This window comes from Cygnus olor, chromosome 1, assembly GCF_009769625.2.
Source record: "Cygnus olor isolate bCygOlo1 chromosome 1, bCygOlo1.pri.v2, whole genome shotgun sequence".
Taxonomy (NCBI): Eukaryota; Metazoa; Chordata; class Aves; order Anseriformes; family Anatidae; genus Cygnus; species Cygnus olor.
In genome coordinates this window covers 102,737,943-102,749,961 of record NC_049169.1, presented here as the reverse complement: position 1 = coordinate 102,749,961, position 12,019 = coordinate 102,737,943, and the positions used below count along the sequence as shown (strand labels likewise).

Sequence of the window (12,019 nt, the reverse complement as noted above, 5' to 3'; positions counted from 1 at the left end):
TATCTCCCACCTCACCATTCCACTCAGTGCTTCCTTTTGGAAAGTCAGAGACTTTTTACAGTTCTCCACATGTTCTCCCAGTTTGCAACGAACATCTAGGGCTCCAGAATGTGGCAGAATGTGTGCACAGGAGCTGAACAAGAAAAACAAAATTTCTCGAGTTGACATTTTCCATTTATTCTGTTGTTTCTACATAGGGAGAATAAATACATTTATATATATATATATATAATCCATTGTAATAAAATTGTATTATATTGTAATAATAGCAGTAATATAACAGTAATATAATCATAATATAACAAAAATAGTAATGTTATATCATGAAGTATTTTCTGGAACTTACACACGGTTATGAAAGTGACCTTCATAAGAAATTTTCAAAAACAATGCTCTGCTCTGATTAAATCTATGGAACAAATGAACAAGAAAAACTATTGCTTGCTGGCCTCTCAAGAGGGTATTCATAGAATCTGAATACAGAACCAGCAGACCTGAAAGCTTCATCCTGGGGTATGATTCCCATCCACATTGGACTCTCAGGAAGCCTTCTAAAGATGCAGAATACTGTAACCTTGTTGCCTGGCCGCGTCATCTGAACTTCCCAATGATTTCTTGTCCACAGGAAATGTTCCTTCTGCTGTGTCCAATATTTGGCAATGCCCAGCCTTCTGGGTGTAAGGGCCTTTTGTAGTGAAAGTATGAAACATCGTTCAAAGCTGTAGTAAGAAAGACTGCCAAGAATCGGCTTTTCCAGTCTTGTAGGTAATGCTGTCGTGCACAAAGTGAACTTGTAAGCATGCTGCTGGTGTTAGTATTCAAAGTTTGACAGTGGAGGAAGCCCCTAGCAAGAAGACAGAAATATGAACATTAACAGCTAGATGCCAAAAGCTTGAGTCTCTTCAACATGATCCGGAGTTTGAAAATACAGCATCAGTTCCAAGAGTTCACTCTGATCCACCATCACAATGTCAGAGAATCTACCTTGGGACACAGCTTTCCATACAACAGGATAACACCCCAGAATTTATGTGCAGTATAAATCCCTCCTAAAAAGGCCTTCTGCTCAGAAACAGAAGCAGTTAGAAGGTAACAGATTGCTTAGCTGAAACCAGGGGAAGTGGGGGCGGATCCTGTAGAAAGACAGAATTATTTGACTTAGAAAGGTCCCCTAGAGGTGTCTAGTCCAACAGTGTGTTTGCAGTGTGGCTAACTCCAAAGCTAAGTCAGGCAGCTGAGAACCTTTCCCAGGAAAGTCATTAGTATCTCAATGGATGAAGATCTGACATCCTCTCTGGGCACCTGTTACCAGTACAGTACCACTGTCAGCTGGAGGCTTTTTCCTTCTGTCTGGTTGGAATTTCCCTTGCTGTAGCTCACACCTGTTGCCTCAATTTCCATCTGTGAAGATTTAAGGAGAGTCTGGCTCTGCCGTTTTTGCCTTTATGTAGTGGAAAACTGCAATAAGATCCCATTTAACCTTCTAGAGGTGGAACAAAAACATTTCCTTGTAGATATATACTAGGAAATACATATAGTATATTTATAAATATATAAATGCACTCTCCTTGCAGGGCAAGTGCTCCAGCCACCTGGTTGTTGCAGTGATACTCCACTGAATTCTCTCGGATTTCTAAGTGCCCTTGTTAGGAAGCCCAGAACTTGACACAAGAGTCAGTGTATTTGTCAGGAGCATGTCTGGAACTCACTCTCCTCATTACACCTCTGTGTTCAGGGAGTTTTTCTCTGCCCCAAGGATAATGTGAGCTGGCAATGGTCAATGAGACATATCTGAACTTTCAGCACAGTTAGTATAATATGGCTGGGTGTTCACAAGCACTGAGCATATACACTTTCCCGTTCTTTCTGTAGGGAGTTGCTGGTTAGTCAGAATTACTGGTAATGGATCCCATTCACCTTGATTTTATGGCTGGCTTGAGTTTGTCTGAATGAGCAAAGCAGCTGAGCAAGTGCTTTACTTTTAGCATGAGTATCCCAGTGCAAGCTTCCCAGCCAGTAGGGCTCCTCAGCAATCAGCATGGTTGCCAGGGGCACAGGGAGAGCCAGGTCATTCATTAGCTGGTTCTTTGAAACTAAGACCTGAGACCTGAAGGCTATATTCAGCATGTACAGCTGCCTACGGAACTGCTGAATCTGCTGTTGTTTCCACATACTCACAGGGATGTAGCAGACAGCTCTGTTCATATCTCTGGTAAGCAACATACTATGCATTTAACTGTGTATGATCTGCTAAACTATTTAATCTCAGTCATTAGGAGACTGAGGAAAGCTCAAAGCCAAAGGAAAATATCTCTTAAACAGTTACATTGCATTAACTACTTTGTTAGGTTACTAACTGGACAATGCCACTGCCTGCATCCCCTGTTACCTGAACTTCTTAGTCAGACAGTTAGAATTAAGCAGGGTGGTTCCTGAGATATTAAATTACCTGTGTAAATTTTGGGGTGGATGGAACTGAAATGGAGTCCAATGTTTAACTTTTTTTCATTCAGAAATAAAAAAGACATTTATAGCAACTTATAAACAGGTTAGTTTTCCTCCTTCTACTCTTCAAGTACCTGTCTGTATTATGCAGTTCTGTGCATCTCTTCCTCTATCTTTTGCTGTCCATTCAGTTAGCCCTCATTTTACATACAGGGAACAGTTCAAACAAGAACTAGCTTGCCCCATAACGGATGGCTGAGCTGGGAATTTATCTCCAGTCCTGCCCTTCTCTCCTGTTCAGTTGACCAACTCCTCTTTCTTGTGTAGTGGGATATCAGACCATGCAAATAACTTCGGTAGTTATGAAACAGCTAGTAGGGAATGCAGATCTCAGTCATATGATAATCTTATATGTAAGCTCTGAAAGTGAATCCACACAGCTGGGCTTTTGAACACACTCAGAACTTCATTGAAATCAGTGGGCCCATCCTGAGGGGCAAAAAGAGTGTACTTGAATCATGTTTACACAGATGAATGAGCTTTTGGTATCAAATAGATCCAGTAAGCTGCAAGAGAACATATTGTAATTGATCCATGTAAAAAGTTGAAATAATTTATCCTTTCCTTAGTATCAAACTGTGAGTGTTTCTAACTCCCTTCTCTATTCCTGGCCATAAACAAAGGCACAATGTATCAGCAAAGTCCTTGGCAATCTCTTGCCACTTGGCCCTCTTTTTACGCAACACCAAACCCATGCCAATTTTTCCTACTATATTTTCTGCTAACACCATTGCCAGGGTTCTGCAAACTTCATTTGTCTAGGACTTTGCATTATTTTAACTCTCAGTCTTTTCTTTAAAGTGGCTACTAACCAAAATAATACGCTCGAGCTCTATGCAGTTCAGAAGGATGTACAGACTGAAACTCCAGGGGCAATAATCTTCTTCTCCATGTTGGTATGCAACGAATTTTTTCCAACTGTAACTGTAATCTGAGAAAAGAAATATACAGTCACTCCTGTTGAAAGACAAGCTGTCCTGGTTTCGGCTAGGATAGAGTTAATTTTCCTCCTAGTAGCTCGTATGGTGCTGCATTTGGGATTTAGGATGAGACCAATGTTGATACCATGCTGATGTTTTAATCGTTGCAGAGCAGTGCTTACACTAAGCCAAGGACTTTTTAGCTTCTCGCTCTGTCCTGCCAGCAGGCAGGCTGGGGGTGCAGCAGGAGCTGGGAGGGGACAGACCCAGGACAGCTGACCCCAACTGGCCAAAGGGGTATTCCATACCATCTGACACATGCTGAACAATTAATATGGGGGGGCTGGCCAGGGTGGGGGGACTGGCTGCTCGGGGATAGGTTGGGCATCGGTCAACGGGTGGTGAGCAATTGCATTGTGCATCACTTGTTTTGTACACACTATTATTAGTAGTACTATTATCATTATTATTATTATTTTCTTTTCCTTTATTTTCTGTCCTAATAAACTGTCCTTATCCCATAGGCTTTCATTTCTTTCTGATTCCCTCCCCCATCCCGGGGGTGGGGGCGGGGAGGAAGGGTGAACGAACAGCTGTGTGGTGCTTAGCAGCCGGCCCGGTCTTTCTAGCCTAGTTCTTTCATCAGAAATATCAGTGAGTCAATCTTTTCTCAGTAAGACAACGGTAAAGGACAAGGGAAAGATAATCATCTGAGGGTATTCATGCAAGGGCCCAACAATGACCTGCAACTAGACAAATAAGTTAGTGGAAAGGGGAACCAAAACTATACAAATAGCAACATGTCCAAAAAGGGGAATTACCGGACAGAAATCACTAAAGGGTCTTAGGCAACCCATACCACAGATACCACATAAGGACATAAGGCCAGAGAACTTCATCCAAGAGAGAAAGAATCTGTGAAAGACAGGCTGCAGGGAACAACTGCAAAGGAAAGTGGCACATGCAGTCAGGACTGTTTAGGCACACCTTTTGGCAGCCTGGAGCTTGATCACAGAAGCTTCAGATAATAAACTTATTGCTTCATTCATGAATCTGTCCGACTTACCTCTATGATCAGGGAAAACCTGATGTGAACACCCTAACATTTATCAAGATTAACAGTTTCATATTTATCTTAGTGTTGACAGGATAGCCAGAGCTTCCTTCAGTCCTCCGGTGGCATAATCCCAGGGACAGGTTCCCCAAGATAAACAGTATCCTTAAAGTTTACGTTTGACTTGGTAGGTTTTGTAGCTGCACACTACAGTAATAACTATCCAGACACGTATGTGGAATTCATCTTTTCATATGTACTTTCCTTTCTGTGAGCTACTTGTCTAGACATTTTTTCTAAATCAAACATCAGGAGTCAAGCAAGATATACAAAAAACACAGGTGCAAAAGACACATTTGTAGTATGTGGTGCATAATCTGAGTCTCCTTTAGATGGGTCTTTTTCTCTTCTCCAGCTATCAAGAGAATCTCTTTACTAGGTGCAGTTAGTAAACTGATGTGCATATATATGCTAAGAGGGACAGGAAAGATATTCCTGCAAGGGTTTCACACTACATATAATGAAGGCATTCATGGCTAGAGAATGACATAACTTTCCTTGTTCACGTTTGGCAAGAGGAAATAACCATGCTGGTCCTACAGCTGTTTGGGATTGGGAAAGAAATAAGGCAGAAGAAAGCAGCATTTGGGCACTCACCAGTCATTCCCAATACCAGTCGTCCACACTAGTACAAAGTACAACTGCTGGTAGTGGATATAATCCCATAGGTTTTGGTCTACACCCAGACAAAGATGAAGAGTAGTTGGGTTACCTGCAGGACGCATAATACGTATGATGACTCCTTTCATCATCAGGTTCCTGAGACCTTGCCGGTTACGAATATCCAGGTGTTTGAAAATCTTGGCTGCGAATATTTCCAGGGTTACATTGGGGTGTATCCTCAGGAACTCCAGAATTCTTTTGGAGCATTTCCCACAGGGGGTAGTAGATAAGACCCAGGTGATAGAGCAAGAAACTGATGACAAGGGCTTGAAGCAATTTTCCAAGAAGTTGACTTCAGCATGTTGGGTAGAATTGTTTGTGCACCAACCCCTCCAGATGGTACCTCTGCGCCACTTGATCGCATATAACAGGCATACCACCTTTGGGTGCTGGGAAGGCAAATAGTTTGATTTGAAGTCATCAGGCTGCATCTTCCACCTGAAATAAAAGTGTCAACAGTGCCACTATGACCCCAATATTTCAGTGATGTTTGGTCACACTGTGCACTGCCTGCTCCGTGTTGCATCAGCCAATGCTTATTCCCACTTTCAGGTTTTTCCATCACAAAGGAGTAGCTTGAAAAATGTTACAATCTAGTAATATAAATCTGGAAAGAGATGAAGACCCCAGAATGATTCCCCTAGAGTGATTCTGGTGAAAAACCCACAGCACTGAGAAAGGTGAAACACCTCCTTGAGAGATGTTGGCAGGGTGAGCCATGACCGGCCAACATCATGCTGAGATCAACACTGTTCAAAGCAGTGAGACAACTGGGAAGGAAGATGAGGGAAAGGAATAGTGAGAAGAAAACAATTTGCAAGGCTTCTTAGCCTTGTCTGTCTCTGGAAAATTCCATGGAGCCCAGGCAGCCTGATATGATAGAACAATATGCCTTACCTTTGGTTGTTCTGTCTGGGTGCACGACCTACGCAGAAAAGATTTGTGAATCATCTGGGGACAGCAGTTCAGAAAATTGAATCTCCTCTACACCTCCTGTCCTGGTCCTTTTCACTCCCTACCAAATCTCTTTTATATAAAATGGCTTAATAAGTAATATCTGTACAGCCGTTCTGGGATCTAGGAGTGGTGGATTTCTACTTGGGAGCTAAACTTGGTCATTTAAACTATTATGTACGTGAAACTTTGCACACTTTAACACATTATTGTATACTGTGATATCAACCAATTTTAACTTCACTGATATCATCAGTATTGCATCTGCTTTTGTCTGACAAATCAAAGAGTAGAACCAGATCTCTTCTCACTTTGTATTTTCCAAATTACTTCTGCTAGGCAAAACTTTAACTACTTTCCCATTGGTACTCATGACAATCTCTTTTTTTAGTATGAGACTTTTTCAAAAGCTGGAAAATACCAGTAACAAGAAAAAAACTGCAGAAAGGCAGGTGATTTCCAATACCTATGGGGTAGCACCACCAACCTGCCTGATTATATATACATTTTGACTTTCATGGCAGCAGAGAAGTTTGACCCTATGAATCATTCAGCCCTTCACAGATTAGGGTTTCTTTTGCAAAAGCCCATCCATGTCAAACTTAAGAATTTCAGAACCTACATTTTACTGGAGGAAAGAGAGTTAATTTACTTTCAAATAAGATACGAAAGGCACATTTCCATATATCTTAGCACTTTAAGAAGGGGAATTATGAAATATACACAGTCAAATTACATTTCAACAGGAATCTAATAGTGTTCTTAATTAACAGAGACCTGGTCAGCTCCTTACACAGCCTAGTGGTACTAATTCTTTAAAAGGCATTTTCTAGGTGGTTCTTGCATTGGAAACAAGATAGGTGAAAAAAAATAAACCAAATAATTTGCTCCATTAATAATTGCCTTTGAGATGTCTTTACACACTGAGTGGTCTTTGGGGATTCAAATTCTTCTTGCCTAATGCAGATCAGGGTTAACACAATGAGACATTGGCATTTTGAAGCTCAACCTAAGACTCAAGACAGAGTAACACATCGAAAGAGATCACACAGATCCACAAGTGTCTGCTTTGCCAACACACAGTTTTCTGTACTCACCAGTACCTTAGATACAACTACAGTAAAGATCTACACTGAATATGTAGAAATAGGCCCACTTTTCACATAGGTGTACTTACCTCTACCGATAACAGCCGCCATTGATATTTCTGTATCTGTCTATAGCCTCTTGGGCGATGGATCTCCTTTTATTAGTCTCATGTTTATTTCAGTTTCTATTCTTGAAGATTGGACTTTGGATGTCTGCAACACCGCTTAGCTGAATGTTTCCTCATGGTGACTTGCTCTGACGCAAGTAAACTTCTTCACTGGGTGAAAGTTAAAGAAAGGAGGGTGAGTCCCATTCAGAAGTGAATCTGGGTATGTAGACAAGGTCACCTGCCAGAAGCTCGAACCATCAGGTGAGCTATTTTTCCTGTGCGAAACAGAAATTTTCTCTCTTTATTACCACTAGTCCCAAGTAAGAAAAGCAGCTCTTCTGGGTTCATTTGTTTTCTCTCTGTTTCCTGTGGCACTGTTACTAAGCGCTGCTGCTAATCAAGATGTTTTTGCAAGTCAAAAAAGGCATCTCAATTTACAAGTGCGTATTTGTAAATATCTACCACAGAGAAGGAAATGAAGAGAATATTGTATCACCTCATCTCTTTTTCATGAGGGTTTATTAGCATATATAACATTGAAACAACAAATACATCGGTTGAGGTGTTCCTCTTTATTGCAGTTGTTTGTCCTTTTTGCTGTGTCAAGAAATTATTTTATTGTATTTGCTGAGATAAAACTAAGACACAAACAGTAGCTATTTTACGTATATGGCCCATCAGATCTTCTGAATAAACGGTGCCAGGTATATAACAGCAACAAAAAATGATAGTTGCAGTTACAGTGAACAATGCAGGGGGGACCACAGCGTTCTGTCAACTGAAGCTTCCCAAGTGGAAGTGCCAGCTATGGCCATGCCATGTTTTACCATCAGTATTGCTCTTCAACATTTTTGTGGTATATGCTGACTACACCTCATATTTACTTAGATATATAACCAAAATATTTTTTCCATTTTCTCATACTGTCGATTATTTCCCCTTACAGAAGTTGCTTAAGATAATGTTAGAGATAAATGTGAAGATGATTCGTAAATTGCTGAGCTATGCGTAGCATCTGAATATATCTCACCCACTCCAGCAAATGGAGTTTTGAAAAAATAACCATTGACCCCCTACACACACTTCCCGAACGTAAAAATGCATTTTGGAGGAAGATACACAGCAAAGGGCACACAGTGGTGGGCATACATTCATTAATGACTTTTTTACCCACCAGGTTCCTTACATCTTCATAGTAATATTAATAAAAGAGTGACAGGGAGCTAACTCCCTGCAGATGTCTCCCAGGAAACAGATATCAGCATGACAATCCTACAACAAGTTTATATTACAGAAATGGTGTCTACTGGATGTACTATTCCCCTAATTTATTTCACTAAGCAGGTGTGTTTTGAGAGTACAGGCACATGGCATGTATTTTTTCTCAGAAGTCTCTTGGCTTATTTGACAGTTGAAACCCAAGGTGTATATTTGATAACACTGACTCCAGCATCACACTGAACAATTTTATTCAGAAAAAAAAAAAAAAAGAGAGAAGAAAAATGGACATAGATAGAAGTCACAGAAAAGGGAAAAGGAAAGATATGGAAGAAATTAAGAAAGACAGACAGGTTAGGGAGAAGAAAGAAGAACCTGTAAGAAGGAAAATTAGATCAGACACCACAGAAAACAAAAAGATACAGTGTTTGAATCAGCCAAGTTCGTACTTTGTAAATCTCTGAGGATTTTACAAGGTCCTGAGCTTTGATTCTTACCTTTGCATAACATTTTTGGATGAATGATCTACTGGAAAGAGGTGAGAATCAGCAGGTGGAAGTCTGGAAGCAAGGAGGAAGACAAAACTTAAATGTGACTAAAAGTCCAGATCTTGTGCCACAAAGGCTTAGGTCTCAAACCCCATTTACAAGCTGCCTCCTGGAATCAATTTGTAATGGCAAATTTTGTGTTAGTTCAAGTGTAGATTCTGTTGCTGGAGCATTTGACCGTAAAATGAACATCCACTATATGTTTGAGTTTAATGGAGTTTTCTCAGAAGATATCTACGTTTCTATGGAAAGAAAAAAAAGTTGGTTTTGTTTTGTTTGTTTGTTTTTTAGATTTATACTGTGAACTTCACATTTAAAAAGGGCTAAAACATGACTCTGTGTATGAATATATGTGCATGAGTACACAGCTATTTACATACATATGTATGAAAAACAACACAGTAATGCAAATATAAACAAGCTTGTAGACACACAAATATACATCCTTAGAAGCATATGAACATAATAATGAAAAAAATGCAAATAAAAACAAACTTAGAAGCATATGAGTTTAACAATCAGACCTGCAAGGACATCCACCCAGAGGTGGATAAGGACATCCACCCAGAGGTCTTTTTACCTCTCCAGCACCTTTGCTTTCCTTCTCTCTATCTGCAGGCTACACAGCAGAATCATACTTTACTGGGACTCCTGTTCAGTTTCTGTACGTGGCAATCAAAACATACCAGATTAAGATAACTGTTAACACCCTGCTACTACTCCGTGAGCTTTATGAATCTAATTCTGAATAACAAAGTGGAATAACAATCAGCCATGAGGGTATGTGGGCAGAGCCTTGACCTAGACAAGGCTGAGGACAGATGGTTAGTGGGAAGGACTTACCTGTGTGCTTACTTCAGTATTACTTTTTGTTACCTTAACAAAACATACCAATATCCTTATAAAACAAATTTTTATATTAACTGGTGATGCTATAGAAAACAAAGAAGTGGATCAAATATATTTCATGAGGAGAGTGTGAGAAAATAAAAGAAGCCATAAGTGAAAGTATCTGTACTTTGGACTATGGTTTTCTGCTCTAAGCAGTCCTTCTGCTGTCACTGCACACTACTTTGCACCACAGAAGGACTATATTTTTATCTTTCTGATTTTGCCTAGTTCACAAAATCATTCCTGCCTCTTTGTCTCAGTGCATGTGCTGTGTAAAAGCACTGGCAGAACAATAAGCTCTACATACCAGAAAAAAACCTGGTGGACATCAGAGTATCCACCCTCCCTTTGAGAGGCTGAGTCTGGCATACAGTCATCACAAAACTGGCAGGGCTCTAAATAGCAAAAGGATGACAAAACCAGGTGGACTACACCTGAGAGAAAGCAATGATTCATCTGTTCTTTTCCTATCTGTCATATCAGAGACAGCGTTCAGAGTAGCTCTGTGAGCTTTCAGTGCAGAGCATATCTTTTCCAAGCTCAATGGCATACATATTGTTAAACTCACACCAAAAATCACCTGTAAATTCTAGCTCCCATGAGAGGTAAAACCTCCATCAGAACCAGACATCAGAACCATTGGATGGACACTGTCAGTATTGGTTTGGCTGAGATGGAGCTGGTATTCTTCAAAGCAGCCCATATGCACTGAGGTATAGACTGGTGATAAAAACAGCATTGGTAATACATCTGTGTTTTAGCTATTGCTAAACTGTGCTTCCACAACATCAAGGCCTTCTCATTCTGCCCCCCAGTAAGTAGAGTGGGGGTGGGCAAAAGGCTTGGAGGGGACACAGCCAGGACAGCTGGCCTTAACTGACCACAGGGATCTTCCATGCCATATAACAGTATACTGAGATATGGGGTTGCTCTGCCAGGATTTTTGTGTTTCAGGCCCTATGCTTCTCTGTAAACAGTCTCTCCTCCTGTCACTGGCATGGAGTGTGACTGTGAGATAGCAACCTGTTTGTTTAAGCAGCAGTATGTGCTTTATCATATTCCTCATAGAAGAGGCAAAACAATCTTCAGGGGACCATCTATCAATAGTCTTGGTAGCTTGGACTTGAACAATCATGGTGTGTGGTGCAATAGCAGGGGGCACCTGGTGCTGCTGTGAGATAACGCATCAAGAGAAGAGATTTAGGGAATGTAGCTGAAGTGATGGGTACCAGCAACCTTTTCGCAGGTTGAAATTGTTTTGGTCATGCCAGTCAGTGGAACAAGGAGGAACACCAACTATGCAGTGGTTGTTTTGGACTGTATTCATCTCACCTGGGAAGATATTAAGGGAAGTGAGGGATTAAAAAGTGGATATGGGGCTAAGTAGTGTTTGTGAGCAGTAGATGGCAGGAATGGAATACAAATGAGGTGGAAATTAAGGTGGAGAGGCAGACCCTATATCCAAAAATCCAGCTGAATTGTCACAGTTCAAGCATATATATGAGCACACCCAGTGGGGTCAACTGCAAATGCTCATCCAAGTATGAAAGTGACCTGAAAATCACCCCCAACTATGCAAATAGTCTTGGCCTTGGCTATGGATTAGATTTTCTCCAGTCAGGATGCTTCTATGGAAAGACCTTACAACTGGGAGTGCAAATAATCCAGGTGACACTAGAAAACAGAGGGAATTACAGTACAATGGCTCAGCTCTTTTCCCTGTCATAGTTCTCCTGTCTCATCTTAGATAAGTCATGCATGATGCTGGCAGGGAAGCCCTGCTGGATCTCACTACCACAGTTAACACATTGTACATTTTGAAGTTAATAAAGTTGCTGCTCATCTTGCAGGCAGGCAGGGCTGCAGGATGGATAACATATCCATCTGTACCTCCTCTACCACAGCAAATCTCCACTCCACAATCCACCTTCAGCAGAGGCTTAATCTGAGACACCCAACCTCCAGTCACCATGGCTGAGGTTCAAGGATTCTTACATGAAAATACTAA

At 40.9% G+C, this 12,019-nt stretch overlaps 1 protein-coding gene across 1 annotated transcript; it reads right to left on the bottom strand.

The window, feature by feature from the left end:
• Positions 1 to 294: 294 nt before the first annotated feature.
• On the bottom strand, positions 295 to 9,208 carry APOBEC1 (apolipoprotein B mRNA editing enzyme catalytic subunit 1). The gene is made up of 5 exons (XM_040574827.1): positions 9,070 to 9,208; positions 7,334 to 7,522; positions 5,252 to 5,640; positions 3,318 to 3,436; positions 295 to 844 (listed from the first exon to the last, which is right to left on the bottom strand). The coding sequence occupies exons 3-5, from the start codon at positions 5,631 to 5,633 to the stop codon at positions 812 to 814; spliced, it is 534 nt and encodes a 177-aa protein (XP_040430761.1). The 5' UTR covers positions 5,634 to 5,640; positions 7,334 to 7,522; positions 9,070 to 9,208; the 3' UTR covers positions 295 to 811.
• Between the last annotated feature and the right edge of the window lie 2,811 nt (positions 9,209 to 12,019).